Source organism: Dermochelys coriacea, chromosome 17 (genome assembly GCF_009764565.3).
Source record: "Dermochelys coriacea isolate rDerCor1 chromosome 17, rDerCor1.pri.v4, whole genome shotgun sequence".
In the NCBI taxonomy this organism is placed as follows: Eukaryota; Metazoa; Chordata; order Testudines; family Dermochelyidae; genus Dermochelys; species Dermochelys coriacea.
The window spans coordinates 24,509,646-24,527,793 of NC_050084.1; the positions used below are offsets into that span (position 1 = coordinate 24,509,646).

At 59.2% G+C, this 18,148-nt stretch overlaps 1 protein-coding gene across 3 annotated transcripts in view; it reads left to right on the forward strand.

Annotated features, from left to right (window-relative positions):
* The window catches only part of LIMK1 (LIM domain kinase 1), a 29,656-nt gene extending 11,739 nt beyond the window's left edge, over nt 1-17,917 (forward strand). Inside the window, exons 1-15 of one of the 3 annotated variants that reach the window (XM_043499437.1) lie at nt 1,056-1,415; nt 2,867-3,005; nt 6,115-6,224; nt 7,686-7,892; nt 8,603-8,708; nt 8,796-8,980; nt 9,131-9,314; nt 9,734-9,820; nt 11,450-11,581; nt 12,147-12,206; nt 14,286-14,351; nt 14,552-14,708; nt 14,905-14,960; nt 15,160-15,317; nt 15,767-17,917. In XM_043499437.1, the coding sequence (XP_043355372.1) occupies nt 1,306-1,415; nt 2,867-3,005; nt 6,115-6,224; nt 7,686-7,892; nt 8,603-8,708; nt 8,796-8,980; nt 9,131-9,314; nt 9,734-9,820; nt 11,450-11,581; nt 12,147-12,206; nt 14,286-14,351; nt 14,552-14,708; nt 14,905-14,960; nt 15,160-15,317; nt 15,767-15,929 (1,920 nt within the window). In that variant the 5' untranslated portion in view covers nt 1,056-1,305 and the 3' untranslated portion in view covers nt 15,930-17,917. Of the gene's footprint in view, nt 1-1,055; nt 1,416-2,866; nt 3,006-3,420; nt 3,553-6,114; nt 6,225-7,685; nt 7,893-8,602; nt 8,709-8,795; nt 8,981-9,130; nt 9,315-9,733; nt 9,821-11,449; nt 11,582-12,146; nt 12,207-14,285; nt 14,352-14,551; nt 14,709-14,904; nt 14,961-15,159; nt 15,318-15,766 lie in introns of those variants that run through there. The other 2 variants (XM_038376216.2, XM_038376217.2) reach the window with 2 other exon arrangements.
* Nucleotides 17,918-18,148: the final 231 nt, after the last annotated feature.

Genomic DNA, 18,148 nt, shown 5'->3' on the forward strand with positions numbered 1-18,148 from the left:
GATACCGCTTCCTCTTCCCCCCACACCAGGGGAAACCAAGAGCAAGTAGGGAACCAAAAACAGCCAGTGCCTTCCCAGTGCCCCGCACCGTTACCACACTTGGGAACTTACCTCCGAGGCAGGGCTCCCTCAGCCATGGTTCCAGGCTGGAATTAGAGGGGCACCGGCAGGCAACATGGACAGGACACAATTAGAGGCCAGCAGTGGCTACCCGAGCTACTGAGCTGGGATGCAATTAGAGACCAGCACTGGTCACCCGAACTACAGAGCTCGGCCACAATTAGACACCAGGGGAGACTTGAACTCCAGACTGGACAGAATTAGAGATGGGTGGGGGTTGTCTCTGTGAGCCGGGCGGAGGGGTGGAATTAGAGATGGGGGTGTTGGTGTAAGCCGGGGGAAAGGGTGGAAAGAGATGGGGTTGTCTGTGTGAGCTGCGGGGAGGGGTGGAATTAGAGATGGGGGTGTCTGTTTGAGCTGGAGGGATGGGGTGGATTTAGAGATGGGGGTGTCAGTGGGAGCTGGGGGGAGGGGTGGCAATAGAGATGGGGTGTCTGTGGGAGATGGGGGAGGGGTGGAATTAGAGTGGGGGTGTCTGCATCAGTTGGGGGAGGAGTGGAATTAGAAATGGAGGTGTCTGTGTGAGCCCTGGGGGATGGGGTGGAATTAGAGATGGAGGAGTTTGTTTGATCCGGGGGCTGTGGTGAAATTAGAGATGGGACTGTCTGTGTGAGCCAGGGGGTGGGATGGAATTAGAGATGGGGGTGTCTGAGTTGGGGGTGTGGGGTGGAATTAAAGGTGGGGTGTCTGAATCAGATGGGGGGTGAGGTGGAATTAGAGATGTCTGTGTGAGCTGCGGGGAGGAGTGAAATTAGAGGTGGGGATGTCTGAGTGACCTGGGGTGAGGGGTAGAATTAGAGATGGGGTGTCTGTGTCAGCCGGGGGATGGGACAGACGTAGAGACTGCACGTGGCAAGGAATCCTGGGACTGGGACCTGAGATCTCACAGCCAGTTCATTCCCTAGGGTGAGCAGGGGATGGAGGAGAAGGAAACTGGAAGCCAGCATGACCTGGGCATCACTATATTGAGGACAGTCTGTGTGGGACCAGGCAGCTGGGAATCACCTAGCTACTGGTGCCTGGGCTGGCGAGCTCCTTGTCGGCTGGCTGGAGGGCGCACAGCGAGCAGGGCTCTCTCATCTCATCTCATCTCATCTCTCATCTCATCTCATGATGGGGATTGCCACATGCTGGAGCCCTCTGCAATAGCTATGATCAGAGACAGAAAATGGCCCGGGGTGGCTCATGGCCTGGCTGCTGCAGTCTCCTCCACACACAGGGCGCAGGATGGTGATGGCTTTTTCCGGAGCGGTAGGACCATGGCTCTCCCCAAGGCAGCAGGCTGCTGTGGTGCTGATAACCACCGGCCATCAAAGCCCAGTCTGCCAACCATTGCCATCCCCTGCGGAGCATAGTCCATGGAGCCTGCCAATTGACCCAGAGGTGCTAGGCTCTAGGAGAAGTGCTGGCAGCACAGAGTGACGTGCAGTGATTTTGATCACTCTGGGTATGTGTACACTGCAGTTAGACACCAGCAGCTGGTCCGCGCCTGACACGGGCGCGCAGGGCTCAGGCTAAGGGCCTGGGCTGTAGGACCCTGTGAGGTGGGAAGATCCCAGAGCCCAAGCTTGGACGTCTATACCAGAAGCAAACAGCCCTTTAGCCCAAGTCAGGGGGTGTCTAAATGCAGTGTAGACATACCCTGAGTGTGAACGTCTGCACTGAGAGCTGGAACGGCAGCTCACCCAGAAGCCCATGGGAGCCTGGCAGCCCCCTGCCAGATGAGCGACAGTCTCACTCTCTCTCCATTGGGATTCGGCACAGGGCACAGCTCAGAGGTGCCCACACAGGTGGGGTCAGGGTTCAAGAGCTTCCCAGTTGCGCAGATGCTGTCAGGTTGCAGCCCTAAAGTCGTGTCAGCTGGGGGTCACCCACATAATCTGTTCTTCCTCTGCACGGAGGCGGGGGGGCTAAGTGTCACCAGGATAGTTACATGATGGGGCAGCGGCTGAGCGTCACTTGAGGCAGTTATATGATGAGGGGTGGGGCTGAATGTAGCTGGGGCAGTTACACGATGGGGGAGGGGCTGAGCATAGCTGGGATATGACCAGGAATGGGGGGAGGGGCTTTGCACTAACTGTGCTGGGAGGGAGCTTGAGCCTCCTGTGTTGTCACTGTCGGCCCAGGGGAAGTGAGCAGGCCTGGGAGAGGCCAGCAGGATGCAGCCTGAGCTGGAGGGCAGGCAATACACACCTGGTGCAATTCCCCGGAGTCCCTGGGACAGCAGCAGGTCTGGGGATGGGCTGAGGCTGACGGGGGTGGGCTAGCGAGGAGGTGAGGAGCGAGGTCTGTAAGGTCACGGGCTGGGGTCTCTTGCCTGCAGGTGTGTGAGGGAGGGGAGCTTGGGCTGGGTGCAGGGTAGGTGACAAGGAGAAGACACCAGCAGGGCCAAACAGGAGGGATGGAGGGCAGCTCAGCGCGGAGGGCTGGGCACTAGCTGGGGCAGCCCCTATGCCCGAAGCACATCAGCTAGTCCTCTGCTGTGGGTCGCACAGCCAGGGGCTGGGGCTACAGATTCCGCTCACAGGCAGGATTTCCTCTGAAAGGGCCCAGAGCCCAGCCCTGCAGCCGTTTGGGAAGGTAGCGCCCGGCAGGAGCGACCCAGCCCCATGGTGCTGCGGCTTTCCTGTGGCCAGGCGGCAGGGAGGGGCAGGCCCGCATGGTGCCCTTGTTCGGATCCCGATGGGTCATGGGCAGGCTCTCCAAAGGGCTTTGCCGTCCATGAGCCGCCCTCTTGCTGCTGCAGGTGCTGCGAGTGCGGGGCCCTGCTGTCCCACCAGTACTATGAGAAGGATGGGCGCCTCTACTGCAAGAAGGACTACTGGGCCAGATTCGGGGAGCTGTGCCACGGCTGCTCGGAGCAGATCACCAAGGGGCTGGTCATGGTAAGTACCATTTGCCAAAGCAGAGGCATCTGCCCCCTGCAAGCATGAATGTGGGTGCACCTAAGCAATAGCTTAAAGTGAGGGGCACAGGGCTCTGTGTGGCCAGCCCAACCTGGGTGCGAGGCCTGACCGTGTGCAGTCATTTACCCCTGTGCCCAGTGGCTGAGGAGGTGAGGAGCACTGCCCAGCCAGACTGGAACTGGGATCAATGCTAGTGTAGGCTAGCAGAGACTCAGACCCAGGGCTCCTTGGGTGCTGGGGATTCCCACTAACCCAGTGGTCTTGTGGCTAACGGTGACTGGACATTTCCAACCCAGCTTCTCCGCGGGGCAGCCTGGGACATGACCTGGGGCTCAAGCTGAAGATGTGGGCGGTGCTAGCTGGTGTCATCTGGAGATGAGGTCATTGGAGAGGGAGTAGTTTCCAGCAGTGGGCGAGTAAATAAGTCACACACACAGCAGGAAGCCTGTTACACTTACCCAGCACCATGGTAGGAGAAGCCAGGCTCATGCACCAACAGGGGGATTGGTACAGCACCATGCTACAGGTAAGGGCCAGACCGGGAGCTCCGGCCACTGCCCACGAAGGGGAGGGCCAGGAGGGACGCTGCTTTCCAGCAACCGGGGCCCCTCGACCATTGGAGCCGGGACTGGGGGGCTTGTTGCTATCACTAATGTCATTGGATTTTGGATGGAAACTTGTAACCTCTTGTCTGAGGCAGATAAGTGGCAATTAGTCAGGAAGCTGGGAGAATAGCCAGGGTGAACCAAGGTAGTCGAGAGCCATATCCACCCTCTTTGCAGACAAGGGGTCAGTAGTGATACCCATAGGTGCTGGAACTACGGGTGCTGGGGGAGGCTGCTGCACCCCCTGGCTGGAAGTAGTAATAACAACCGAAATACGTGGTTTCAGCACCCCTGGCGGGACCCCACTAAGATGGTAGTGGAGTCGCCTGGTGAGAGTGGTTCCAGCCCCAGGAGTTAATGGGACACTGACAGGACACATCAAAAGCGACTCAAACCTCCTGTCCTCTATTCCTGGGGAGCCCCACGCTGACAGCGCCGGCAGTCTCACCTCCCTGTCAGTGACTCATTCTGTATCTCAATCAGCATGGGCAATATGGAACGGCTGATACCTCTCGCTTCTGTTTGTCTGGTGTGCGCTCTGTGGGGAGTGATTTGGCACAGGTTTTATTGGCAAACTCCCAACCTTCCCTGTGCGAGCAGCTGTGCTAGTCAGTGCCGTGCTGGGGCTGCAGCACCTGCTTGGCATGCAGGGTTTGGGCTGCAGGGGATGTTTACATCCGAAAGTCACCACCTGCCAATCGATTGCCTTTCAGTTCATGAATGCCGTCCTGCTGGGGTTATACAGTTTCTCCCCAGCACATGCGGACAGGGCCTCTGAGGCTGAGCCCAAGGGTTCCCACAGGGACGGGGCCTCTGAGGCTGAGCCCGGGGTTCCCCCATGGCAGCTCACCTCTATGCTTGAGTCTCTTTCCGAACCCCAGGGCTTAGCCTGTACCCATCTTGCATGCCACCCAGGAGAGCCCGTCCCCACACAGGAAGTCACCCCAGAAGAGCTGTGTTCAGAGGTCTGGTCCAGCCAGCCAGGGAGCTGAGCCAGCAAGTGCCTTCCGGGCAGCCCTGCCTCTGCATTTCCCGTCTCCCGCCCTGGGTGCTTCAATCAAGTGTTGTCATTGCCACAGCGGGGAAAGGCCAGTCTGGGGAGGCCAGCCATGTGACTGTGCAGCAGCGCAGGGCACTTCCCCTTGTTTACAAGCACAGGGCAGAGAGGGGCTCTTTGCCACCCCAGCCACGGGACATAGTACTCTGTCCATGGGAACAGCCCCTGGGATCCCATCCAGGCTGTCCCCACTGGGCAGGGCCACTCCCGGGGCGTTGTCCAGCCAGGGGTGAAGTGCTCTCACCCTCAGCAGCCTTGACCTGGCCATCAGGCCGTGTTTTCCTTGACTACATCTAATCCTGTGATTCCTGAGGAGCCCTGGCCAAGTAGCTGCCCTCCCTGCCGGGACTCTGCAGGGTCTTAGCGCTGTCCCTGTCCCCTATTTGCCCCTTGGCCAGCTCTCTGAATCTCCTCTCTCTGTGGGCTCCCTCCAGCCCAGAGCCTGTCTGGCTTTTCTCTCTGTGAGGCACCCAGAGCAGAGCCTGGTGATCCTGGCTCTGGCTCCCCAAGCAGGAGAGAAGGGCCGGGCCCCTCCCTGCTAGGGCATGAGGCCATCACTCCATGCTGCCTCAGACAGATCCCTGCCTGGCAGGCTCCCCTCACTCCACCTCCCTCCCCCTCACCGCCTGGCTGCGGGTGAGCTCCCAGCGCACAGCCAGTGAGAGGCAGACTCCTGCAGCAGGGAGCAGGGATCCAGGCCCTGAAGGCAGGACCCCTGGTGCAACCCCTTAGGAGGGAAGGAGTTACGGTAATCCTGCTTCAGAGCCTGGCCCAGGGCTGCCAGGGGGCCCAGGGCTGCCATCCCTTGTGCCCCAAATGCAATTGAGGGATAGCGGGGCAAAGCACTGCCTTGGCCAGACCTGCTCCAGCTATTGTAGCACCCCAGGTGCTGGGGTTCCTGTAGAGGAGGAACAAAACTGGCAGAGCTAGTTCCTGTCCTGTCGGAGGGCCCCTACATGGGGGAGTTTCCCAGGGGGCCTTACTGCTGTGTTGTACAGTATGCTGGTGCCAAGGAGCCATCTGGCACCAGTGAATGGGACCCTGTGTCCATGGGCAGAGCTCACGGGCAGAGGACCAGAGAGGAGGAATGGGCTATAGCACAGGGCAGCAGGGAAGTGGATCTTGCCAGTGGCACCATGAAGGGCCCAAGCTCGGGCTGCTGGGGTTCAGAGCAGGGATACAGGATGTGACTCCTGCCTCACGCCATCATTGGCCTAGCCCCACCGTGAGCCAGTCCCATGCACCTGTCCAGCCATGGGGCCAGCAGTCTGTGGGGCTCAGGCCCAGCTGCAGGAGGCTCTTCCAGTCACAGCAGAGGAGTGAAATGGGCAGGATGCTTGGCCCAGTGCTCGTCCGGCTGCTCCCTGAGCGGTGGGGGGCGCAAGCAGGTTGGCGTATCGGCCCTCGCTCTGTATCTCCTGCACAGGTGGCTGGGGAGCAGAAATACCACCCAGAGTGCTTCAGCTGCCTCAGCTGCCAGGCGTTCATCGGTGACGGCGACACCTATGCGCTTGTGGAGCGCTCCAAGCTCTACTGGTATGTGGGGCTGGGGTCACACCCCTCCCCCCCAGGGCCACACCCCTCCTCCCCATGGTCGGGTCATGTCCCCTCCACCAGGGTCATGACCCTCCCCCCAGCACCCCTCCCCCCCAGGGCTGGGGTCATGCCCCTCCCCACCCCCCATAGTCGGGTCACATCCCCTCCCACCCCAGGGCCAGGGTCATGTCCTTCCCTCGTCCCCCATCCCTCCTACCCGGGCCAGCATCATGCCCCCTACAGGGGCAGACACCCACAGGGGCGCACCGGAATCAGAGCAGTGGCAATGGTTCCAGCAGGTACTGGACTAGTGGCCAATGGGCTGATCCATTCCAGTGGGCTGGGGGGGGTACTGGACTAGTGGCCAATGGGCTGATCCATTCCAGTGGGCTGGGGGGGGTACTGGACTAGTGGCCAATGGGCTGATCCATTCCAGTGGGCTGGGGGGGTACTGGACTAGTGGCCAATGGGCTGATCCATTCCAGTGGGCTGGGGGGGGTACTGGACTAGTGGCCAATGGGCTGATCCATTCCAGTGGGCTGGGGGGGGTACTGGACTAGGGGCCAATGGGCTGATCCATTCCAGTGGGCTGGGGGGGGGGTATTGGACTAGTGGCCAATGGGCTGATCCATTCCAGTGGGCTGGGGGGGGTACTGGACTAGGGGCCAATGGGCTGATCCATTCCAGTGGGCTGGGGGGGGTACTGGACTAGTGGCCAATGGGCTGATCCATTCCAGTGGGCTGGGGGGGGGTACTGGACTAGTGGCCAATGGGCTGATCCATTCCAGTGGGCTGGGGGGGTACTGGACTAGTGGCTAATGGGCTGATCCATTCCAGTGGGCTGGGGAGGTACTGGACTAGGGGCCAATGGGCTGATCCATTCCAGTGGGCTGGGGGGGGGTACTGGACTAGTGGCCAATGGGCTGATCCATTCCAGTGGGCTGGGGGGGGTACTGGACTAGGGGCCAATGGGCTGATCCATTCCAGTGGGCTGGGGGGGGGTACTGGACTAGGGGCCAATGGGCTGATTTGGGCCATCCTGTGTTGTCACCCTATGGGTCTGCTATGGCCGCACTGTGCTCCTATTCCTGGGCCCCCATCCCAGTGCAGCCTTGTGGACACACTGGTGAGAGTGGGGCAGAATATAGCCCAGCTGTGGCACTCTGCAGAGTGGGTGCTCAGCCAGTCCCCCTCACACCGCTTGGGACAGGTCTAGTCTGTGGGTTCCAGGCTGGGAGTCCCTCTTGGGACATGCCACAGACTGAAATGCACTGTTAGGGAGCACGGGGTGAGCCCCAGCCCGCTGCTCACTGCCTCTCCTGGGCAGGGCTATTCCCCTCCCTGGGTCCCCCTTGCCCTGAGCCCAGCTGCAAAGGAAAACTGCTGACAAACTGGTCCTGGCTTCTCTCCTGTCTCCCCGCGCTGGGTCTGACCCACTGCCCTCCTCCCCACCCCTCCCAGTGGGCACTGCTATTACCAGATGGTGGTGACCCCGGTGATAGAGCAGATCCTGCCGGACTCCCCGGGCACCCGGATCCCGCACACTGTCACGCTGGTGTCCATCCCGGCCTGCAGCGACGGGAAGCGAGGGTTCTCTGTGTCCATCGACCAGCACTGCAGCTCCCAGGGCTGTGGCTCAGAACACTCCCACACGGTCCGGGTCCGAGAGTATGTATCCGCCCCAGGGGAGGAGGCCGATGCTCTAGCACCAGCGGCGGGGGGGAGGGGGAGGCACTCACAGGCAGCAGGCTTGGGGTTAGTGGGCACAGATCTCCCTGGTGCAGTGGGAGCCCCTCTGCCAGTTCTCATGGCTCTGTGCATGGGGAGGAGGCCAAAGAGCCCTGCAGATTGAATCCAGCCCCACCACCCCACGCACACACCCTGCTTCACCCTTCTAAGGGGTGGGAGGTCACATCCAGTCTAGTGCCAGCAAGCAGGGGCCCAAGCAGAGCCACTTGTAATGGGAGCTGTGTGTGCAGCACAAAAACTCGCCCCAGTCCCTTTGGCTGAGGGGCCACTGAGCAGCCAAGAACAGGGAAAAATCCCCCCGCCCGAGAACAGGGGAGAATTCCCCCACCCCAAGTGGGGTGGAGGACACAGGAGCCGCTGGGGATGGTGGTGCCTGGGCCAGTCTCCTGCAGGGGTGGCAGGGGCATGAGGCTGTGGTGCTGAGGGTGACCAGGTGTCATTTTGTATGCAGGGGGCTGGGGGGGCGAGGGGGCACTGTTGGGTGAGACCTGAAAGCCTTTTTGCTGTGTGGGGTGAGGATGCCTGGGATCCTGGAACTCCAGCCAGGGGGCTGGACGTAGGGCCTGTGTGAGCCTTTCCCCGTGCAGGTGTGGCGGGAGCTCACAGCACTGTGTGTGCCCTGCCCCCAGAGTGGACCCTGACTGCATCAGCCCTGACATGAAGAACTCCATCCACATTGGGGACCGTATCCTGGAGATCAACGGCACCCCCATCAGGCATGTTCCGCTGGATGAGGTACGCCCCCTTCCCATGCTCCCCCAGCCGGCCGGCAGGGCCCAGGCAGCTGCCCAGGGACCTGAGTCCCTCACTCTGTGCCTGCAGATTGACCTGCTGATCCAGGAGACCAGCCGCCTCCTCCAGCTGACCATAGAACACGACCCCCACGAGGTGGAGGTCCGAGAGTCGGCGCTGGAGAGCAGCCCCATGGCCAACCTGCACAGCCCCCAGCGGTCACCTGCCTGCACGCCTGGTGGTGAGGCTAGTGCCATGAGCCAGAGGACAGTCATGTAAGGACAGAGCTTTTACAAGCGTGCCCAGCCCGCTGCTGGGTGGGCTGAGGGAAGGGTTGGGGGGGTGAGAGCACCAGTGGGATAGAGCCTGGGGCCCCTGCAGCCATGGCCCAGCTGATTTGCTGCATGCTTTGACTGGCTCTGCAGGAGGAGCTGCAGCATCGACAAGTCCCCATGCTCCAGCTCCTTGGGCTCCCCTGCCTCCCAGCGCAAGGACATCAGCCGCTCTGAGTCGCTCCGCGTCGTCTCCCACATGCACCGCATTTTCCGTCCCTCAGACTTGATCCACGGCGAGGTGCTGGGGAAGGGCTGCTTTGGACAGGCCATCAAGGTACCACCCATCCGGCTCGGGCCTTTGCTGCCCCCATATCCACCCATCCGGTCACCCAGTCCCCTCCCACGCCCCCTGCTCCCTGGGGACCCCTCCCCAAACTCTCAACTGAGAGCCCAGGAGAGCAGGGGCCAGGCCCCTCAGTCCACTGTCAGGGCTCGCATTGGAGATAGATCCCTGTCCCTTCTCCCAGTGTCACCCATGTGATGGGCTCAGCTCCTTTGTCCCTCCATTATCCTGTACCTCTCCCCCCACATGGGGAGGTGGGTCTCCCAGCGGTTGCCATAGAGAGGGGAGAGAGGGGACAGCTGTGCCCCACTCCAGCATTCATTGCAGCCCCACCCTGCTGAGAAATGCTCCTTGCAGCAGGGAGCTGCGGGGTGTGGCTGCTCCCGCAATGCTCTGCCCCTCTCTGCTAGGTGACACACCGGGAGACGGGCGAGGTGATGGTCATGAAGGAACTGATCCGCTTTGATGAGGAGACCCAGAGGGCATTCCTCAAAGAGGTGAGTCCACCCTACTTGCTATCCCTGGGCCCTGATCTCACTCCAGCCATACCCTGTCCCATCCCAGTCTCTGTCCTTCAACCCTGATCCTGACCCAACCTGGTGTCTGTCTCTCTCCTACTCCTCAAGGCTGTAGGAAGGCTTTTCATACTGTCTCAACAGACCTTCTCATGAGCAGACTAGGGACACATAGCCTAGATGGGCCTACTGTAAGGTGGGTGCACAACTGGCTGGAAAACCGCACTCAGAGAGTAGTTATCAGTGGTTCACAGTCAATCTGGAAGGGCATAATGAGTGGGGTCCCGCAGGGATCTGTTCTGGGTCCAGTTCTATTCAATATTTTCATCAGTGATTTAGATAATGGCATAGAGAGTACACTTATAAAATATGTGGATGATACTGAGCTGGGAGGGGTTGCAAGTGCTTTGGAGGATAGGATGATCTGGACAAACTGTAGAAATGGTCTAGAGTAAATAGGATGAAATTCAATAAGGACAAATGCAAAGTTCTCCACTTAGGAAGGAACAATCAGTTGCACATGTACAAAATGGGAAATGACTGCCTAGGAAGGAGTACTGCAAAAAGGGATCTGGGGGTCATAGTGGATCACAAGCTAAATATGAGTCAACAGTGTAGTACTATTGCAAAAAATGATTGTGAGCTGTATCAACAGGAGTGTCGTAAGCAAGACACGAGAAGTAATTCTTCCGCTCCACTCAGCACTGATACTCAGCTGGAGTATTGTGTCCAGTTCTGAGTGCCATACTTTGGGAAAGATGTGGAAAAAAAGACTTGGGGGAGTGGTAAATAATGAAGAGGATTGATCACTGTTTCAGAGAGATCTGGATCACTTGGTAAACTGGGCACAAGCCAACAATGTTTTTAATACAGCTAAATGTAAATGTCTATGGAACAAAGAGTGTCAGCCACACTGCCTGGGGAAGCAGGGACTCCTGAAAAGGATGTGGGGGTCATGGTGGAGAATCAGCTGAACAGGAGCTCCTGGTGTGACACTGTGGCCAAAAGGGCTAATGCCATCCTGGAATGCTTAAACGGGAGAATCTCGAGTAGGAGCAGGGAGGTGATTTTTCCTCTGTATCTGGCACTGGTACGACCACTGCTACAATCCTGTGTCCAGTGCTGGTGCACACATTTCATGAAGGATGTTGGTAAATTGGAGAAAGTTCAGAGAAAAGCCACAAGAATGATTAGAGGATTAGAAACCTGCCTGATCGTGATTGACTCAAGCAGCTCAATCTGTTTAACCTAAGAAAGAAGGTGAAGGGGTGACCTGATCTCAGTCTGGAAGTACCTACTTGGGGAACAGAAATTTGGCTCTTCAGTCTAGCAGACAAAGTTCTAACAAGATCCAGCAGCTGGAAGCTGAAGCTGGACAGGGGTAGGTTAGAAAAAGGTGAATTTTTTTAACAGTGAGAGTAATTAACCCTTGGAACAACTGACAAGGATTGTGATGGAGTCTATTTTAAATCAAGATGGGCCATTGCTCCAGGAATAACTGTGGGACATGTCTCCTGCCTGTGCTCTACAGGGGTCAGACTAGATGGTCACAGTGACCCTGTTGGCCTTGGGATCCATGAAACGATGACCATAGTGCTTTGGCTCCCGTAGGTGAAAGTGATGCGGTGCCTAGAGCACCCAAACGTGCTGAAGTTTATCGGGGTGCTGTACAAGGACAAGAGGTTGAATTTCATCACAGAATACATCAAGGGGGGGACCCTACGAGGCATCATAAAGAGCATGGTGAGCAGGGGAGTGCCCTGGCCTGGAGCCCCGGACACAAGTCAGGGGTGGGACATGAGCAATCTTAGACGTTATGTCACTGTTGGTAGAACATGGGTCATTGAGGTGGCTGAGGCGTGTCCATGCGGACTACGGCCAGGGCTCTCCTGGGGCAGGGGTGGCTGGCGCCATGCCCATGTGGACTATGGCCAGGGCTCTCTCCCGGGGCAGGGGTGGCTGGCACTGTGCCCATACGGACTATGGCCAGGGCTGTCTCGGGGCAGGGGTGGCTGTGCTGGGCCCATGTGGACTATGCCCAGGGCTGTCCCGGGGCACGGGTGGCTGGCACTGTGCCCATACGGACTATGGCCCGGGCTGGCCCGGGGCAGGGGTGGCTGAGCTGGGCCCATAAGGGCTATGGCCAGGGCTCTCCTGGGGCAGGAGTGGCTGGACCGTGTCCATGCAAGCCATTGCTGAGTACTCCTGGGCAGGGTGTGAGCCATGGCCCAGGGACTGCTCCAGGCCTGGGAATGCAGGCATGCACCCCTTCCCTCTCCTGTCACTAATGGAACCCTCCCACCCGCAGGACAGCCAGTACCCATGGAGCCAGCGTGTGAGCTTTGCCAAGGACATTGCGTCTGGGATGGTGAGTGTGGGGTCTCAGCAGAAGTGGTGCCAGGGGCTGGGCACTCTACCCATGGGTGGGTTTGCTGTGCACATACACACCTGGCTTACAGGTTGGGGCGATGAGACACTCCATACAAAGGTACAAGAGAGAATGCATGCAGGGGAACCAGTGCTGCAGGTACGGTGGTACGGTTCGGTACGCCATACCAGTAAAATATTTGTAGCTGGTACGGCATACTGGAAAGACAGCGGAGGACCCCGCCTGCAGACCTTCCACGCAGCTGTATATCTGGAGTCCTCCTGCCTGGAGTCTGTAGAGCAGAAGTTCTCCCCCGCAGGTAACATGGGATGGATGTGGATCATGGGGAGTGGACGTGGAGAGTGTGGGGAGCCCCAGGCTGGGGGCGGCGTGGGGAGAAGTCATGTGGGGAGGTCACGTGCCCCCCCTTTGTGTCCCTCCCATGAATGCAGCGTACTGGCAAGAAATGATTCTACTTGCACCACTCAGGGGAACAGTGGGTAGCTCTGTGACAGTGAGTCTACAGAGGCTGTACATGTACAGGCAGGCAGGGTACGGGTTTTTATGGGGTGTTGCTGTGCACATACAGGTGGGGGTGTTGTCTGGATGCTTATGGGGGTGTTCCTGTGCATGTACAGGTGGGGCACTGTGCTGGTGTTTATGGGGGTGTTGCTGTCCCTGTACAGGAAGGGGGTGGTGTGCAGGTGTTTATGGGTGTGTTGCTGTCCATGTACAGACAGGGGGTGGTGTGCAGGTGTTTATGGGGGCGTTGCTGTGCATGTAGAGGCAGGGGGTGGTAAGCGGGTGTTTATGAGGGCATTGCAGGGTATGTAGAGGTAGGGGTTGGTATGCGGCTGTTTATGGGGTGGTTGCTGTGTGTATATATAGGCAGGGGGTGGTGTGTGGGTGTTTATGGGTGGGTTGCTGTGTATGTAGAGGCAGGGGTTGGTGTGTGGGTGTTTATGGGGGGGTTGCTGTGTGTCTATATGCAGGGGATGGTGTGCGGGTGTTTATGAGGGGGTTGCTGTGTATGTAGAGGCATGGGGTGGTGTGCGGGTGTTTATGGGGGCCTTGCTGTGTATATAGAGGTGAGGGCGCTGTGTTGGTGTTTATGGGGGTGTTGCTGTGCATATACAGACAGGGGGTGGTGTGCGGGTGTTTATGGGGGCGTTGCTGTGCATGTAGACGTTGGGATTCTGTGCGGGTGTTTATGGGGGCATTGCAGGGTATGTAGAGGCGGTAGCGCTGTGCGGGTGTTTATGGGGGCATTGCTGTACATGTACAGATGGGTGTGGTGTGAGGATATTTATGGTGATGTTGCTGTGTATGTACAGGTAGGTGGTGGTGTACGGGTGTTTTGGGGGGTGTTGCTGTGCATACACAGGCAGGGGGTGCTGTGCGGGTGTTTATGGGGGTGTTGCTGTGTATGTGCAGACAGGGGGTGCTGTGCGGGTGTTTATGGGGGCGTTGCTGTGTATGTAGAGGCAGTGGGTGCTGTGCGGGTGTTTATGGGGGTGTTGCTGTGCACATACAGACGGGGTGCTGTGCGGGTGTTTATAGGGGCGTTGTTGTGTATGTAGAGGCAGGGGGTGCTGTGCGGGTGTTTATGGGGACGTTGCTGTGCATATAGAGGCAGCAGGTGCTCTGCGGGTGATTATGGGGGCGTTGCTGTGTATATAGAGGCAGCGGGTGCTCTGCGGGTGTTTATGGGGGTGTTGCTGTGTATGTACAGACGGGGTGCTGTGCGGGTGTTTATGGGGGCGTTGCTGTGTATGTAGAGACAGCGGGTGCTGTGCGGGTGTTTATGGGGGCATTGCTGTGCACATACAGACAGGGGGTGCTGTGCGGGTGTTTATGGGGGCATTGCTGTGTATGTAGAGGCAGCGGGTGCTGTGCGGGTGTTTATGGGGGTGTTGTTGTGCACATACAGACGGGGAGCTGTGCGGGTGATTATGGGACCATTGCTGTGCACGTACAGGCAGGGGTACCATAAACATGGATTGAGTGCCAGGGTGCTGCTCCCATGCGGGAGGGTGCAGTGAGTTGTTGCCTTTCTGACCCTGGTCCTTGCTCCCCCAGGCCTATCTGCACTCGATGAACATCATCCATCGTGATCTCAACTCTCACAACTGCCTGGTGCGGGAGGTAAGTGCTCGCTCCGCACAGAGCCCTGGGCCTGGCTGGGAGCAGGGCAGCTGGCTGGCAGCTGTTGCTGAGAAGGCCCAGGCTGTTGTGCGGCGGGCGCTGACTCCAGCCTCAGCACTGCAAGGATCTCCTACCACGAGTGGCTGCAAGCAGCTGCTTTGGCCCACCCCCGGTGACCTGTGTCCGTCTCTCCTGCGCAGAACAGGAGGGTGGTGGTGGCCGACTTCGGGCTGGCCCGTCTCATGGTGGATGAAAAGAACCAGCCCGAGCAGCTCAAGAACCTAAAGAAGCCGGACCGGAAGAAGCGCTACACAGTGGTGGGGAACCCTTACTGGATGGCCCCAGAGATGATCAATGGTGAGAGGAGAGTTTGGGGAAAAGCTGGGAGCTCTAGGCCCAGGGCAGCCAGGTGATCGCGGGCACATGCAACGGGGGGCACATCCATGACCTGGCAGTGCTGGGCCTGTCTGTCCTCATGCCACTGGAGGGCAGTGTAAGGGGCAGAGGGAAGCAGGGTGTGGCGGGGGCTGACCTGTCTCCTCTCTCCCCACAGGCAGGAACTACGATGAGAAAGTCGACATCTTCTCGTTTGGCATCCTCTTGTGTGAGGCAAGTGTCTTCCCAGGAGCTCGGAGCTGCTGTTCATCCCCTCAGCTCTTCCCCCAGCCCCTTCTGCCCCTTGCCCAGCCTCCCGTTCCTGTGTCGGGGGGTCCCTGCAGCGCAAGGTGGCTGCATGCTGCCTGGATGGAGCTCTCCGTTGAGTTGTGCTGGGCCCCACTCCTAACTCCTGTGCTCCCCCCAATCCCAGATCATTGGCCAGGTCAGCGCCGACCCTGACTACCTGCCCAGGACTATGGACTTTGGCCTCAACGTGCGAGGGTTCCTGGAGCGGTACTGCCCCCCTGCCTGCCCCCCGAGCTTCTTCCCCATCGCCGTGCGCTGCTGCGATCTGGACCCCGAGAAGAGGTGATCAGGAGAGCCCTGGCCAGCCCCAGGCAGCAAGTGTGGGAAAGGGAAAGGGATCGCTCTCCCCAGAAACACCCACACAGTGCCCCCTTCCTGTACATGCACAGCAATGCCCCATTCACCCTGCTCCCTACTGACAGAATAAGAGACTGGGCTGGGAGGGAGGAGATGAACAGTGCCCTGCTCCCTGCAGAGGGCACTCTCCCCCTGGGGGCTATGGGATCTCTAACCCTCGTGCTGAGCTCAAACTGAATGAGGAGAGGTCTGACCCCTGTGCCCCAGGCTGCTGGGCAGGGGGAGGGTCTGACCCCTACACTCAGGGTGCTGGGAAGGAGGGATCTGACCCATGCAATCAGGGAACTGGGAGGGAGGGATTGTCCTCGTGCTCAGGGTGCTGGAGTGGGGGGTTCCCCTCACACTCAGGATCTAATCTGGCCTCTCTCCCCCAGGCCCTCCTTCCTCAGGCTGGCACAGTGGCTGGAAGCACTGCACATGCACCTGGAGATCCACTTGCCGCTGAGCTCGCAGCTGGAGCAGCTGGATCAGGCCTTCTGGGAGTCGTACCGGCGGGGCGAGGGCAGGCTGCCCCTGCACCCCGAGGTCCCTGACTGAGCGCCAGGCCATAGGCGTGGGGGGAGAGCTCTCACACGCCCCTCCCTCACTCTCACAGCGCATAGGGAGCACAGCCCAGGGGGCAAGCACTGCTCCCGCCTGCCACCGCCGTCCCACCCCCCCCCGGGCTGGATCTCTGGGGTGCCTCAGCAGCAGCCGGTGGCCGAGCCCTCTTGGCAAGGCCAGTTTGGTCGCTTCCCTTGCCGTGTATGCCGTTCAGTTCCCTTGGGGGAGCCAGCCCTCCCCACCCACTGCACTTTCCCCAGCTCCCTGCCTCCCTGCCCATCCTGACTGTACATAGCCCCTCCCCAAGTGGAGCCTGCAGCCGGAAAGGGGCCCCTCAGCATGCCTGGTGTGCGGCAGCCTGCAGCCCCGCTCCCCCCTCCTTGGTGAGCCGCCTGCCTGCACGGCCCTTTGCACACTCCTCAGAGTGCGGGGGGGCACTGACTCGCTCCGACACCGGGCTCAGCCCCCGCTGCTGTGGGGCACTGGGCCTCGCTCAGCACCTGCAGGGTGCCCCGGTCTTCCCCTGTGCAGCCGCTTGGCCTGTCAAAGTGGTGCCTTGGGTTTGTGAACTTGCACAGCAAAGCTAAAGGGTTCTCTGGGCCAGTGGGGCCCGCTGGGTGCTCACCGGCGCTCTGCAGGCAGTGGGTAGGCATGTGCATGTGTGTGATGGAGTGCATGTGCATGTCGGGCGTGTGTCTCTCTGATGGTGCAGGGGGTGGGGTGTTGCTTCGGGGCTGGGTGCCTCTGATCCCAGTGGATAACTGTTGCAATGCCCCCTCCATAGAGATGGCTGGGAGTCCCACAAACTCTTTCTTTTCCCTTTCGGGGTCCCTGTGTGTCACTCCCCCCTCACCCTCTCCTCCCTGGGCCCACAGCCCCCCTCCCTTTGCTAAGGTTTGGTTCAGTGCAGGAACACCTTGGTATGTGGCCAGCTGGATCCGAGAAAGGGACCTGGGCCCTCCAGCCAAGGGGAGCGCTCCCCAAAGGGAGTCTGATCCCAGGCCCATTCCTGCCCTGCTGGCATCTCCTCTGGCACATCTCCTCTCTCATTAAACGTCTCCCAGCTCTGCTCCATGGCCTCAGCCTCTCGTGCGCTGGTATTCTAGGAGCTAGCTCCCCTGACTCTGGGACTGCACTGCTCTGTGTATCTCCCGGGCCGTCAGTCCCTGCTTCCGTGTTCTCTCCGCGTCCCAGATGCAGAGCCCAAGCCTGAGGGACAGGAGCTCCCCCAGCAAAATTCCTCTTGAGCTGGAGCACGGCTCGCTGGGGCGAGGCACCCACCAGCGTGAGTGTTTTCGGCGGGTTGGCTGCATGTGTACGCTCCGTGTGTGTCTCTTGGAGCAGATGTGGTGGTGTCTTGCCTGTGTGTGTGTGCGAGAGAGAGTATGTGCTGTGAGTCCCTTAAAGGGGGCGCGACTCCCTGCACATATGGCTGGAGCGTCTCTTTTCCCATAACTGAACTGTGATGTGCATGTCTCTCTTGCAGCATATGTGACCCCTGCTCCCTGCACATGCCTGCTAATGCGTCCTGCCCCCTGCATCTCTGGATTTTCTGACCCAGGGGAGAGGGTGTGGGGGGACACAGCTGGTTTCATTTCCTTTCCATTAGGGGGCCTCTGACCCCTTGCCCAGCACCATGCGGGGTCTCTATGGGAAAGCACTGGCAGAGGGCTCTGGTCCTGAGGGTGCTCCCCACTGGTTTTTGCAGCGCGCTGCTGTTCATGCTACGTTTATTCAGGTTAATTTTCTGTAATATATTTAAAGAGAAGAGTTTGAATTATTTTTTTCATATGGCCGCCATGGCGATTTGCAGTTTGCCATTGTCACTCTGCCTCAGTTCTGCTTACAGGAAGCATTCAAACTGTGAAGCGTCTCTGCACACTTTTACCTGGAAGTAAAACCGATGTCCTCGGAGGCGGGAAGGAGAATTCTCAAACTGTGATATAACAAGTCATGACTCAATAAATCCAGTCCTTCCCCTCTGATTGCCTCACTCAGCACAGTGGGGCCCTGCCCTGCCATCTCCTCTGGTGTGCCCTCTGGAGGGGGTGGGGGGGTTCAGGCCACCACACAATGGCCCCGAGTCACTCCTTCATGGAGCCCTGTGCCCAAAGGCGGTGGTGGCTCATCCTCTCTCTCAAGCAGCATCAGCTTCTAGACTGTCCGAGTTTGCATGCACAGGAATCACTGGCAGAGCATCTGGGCTCCCTGGA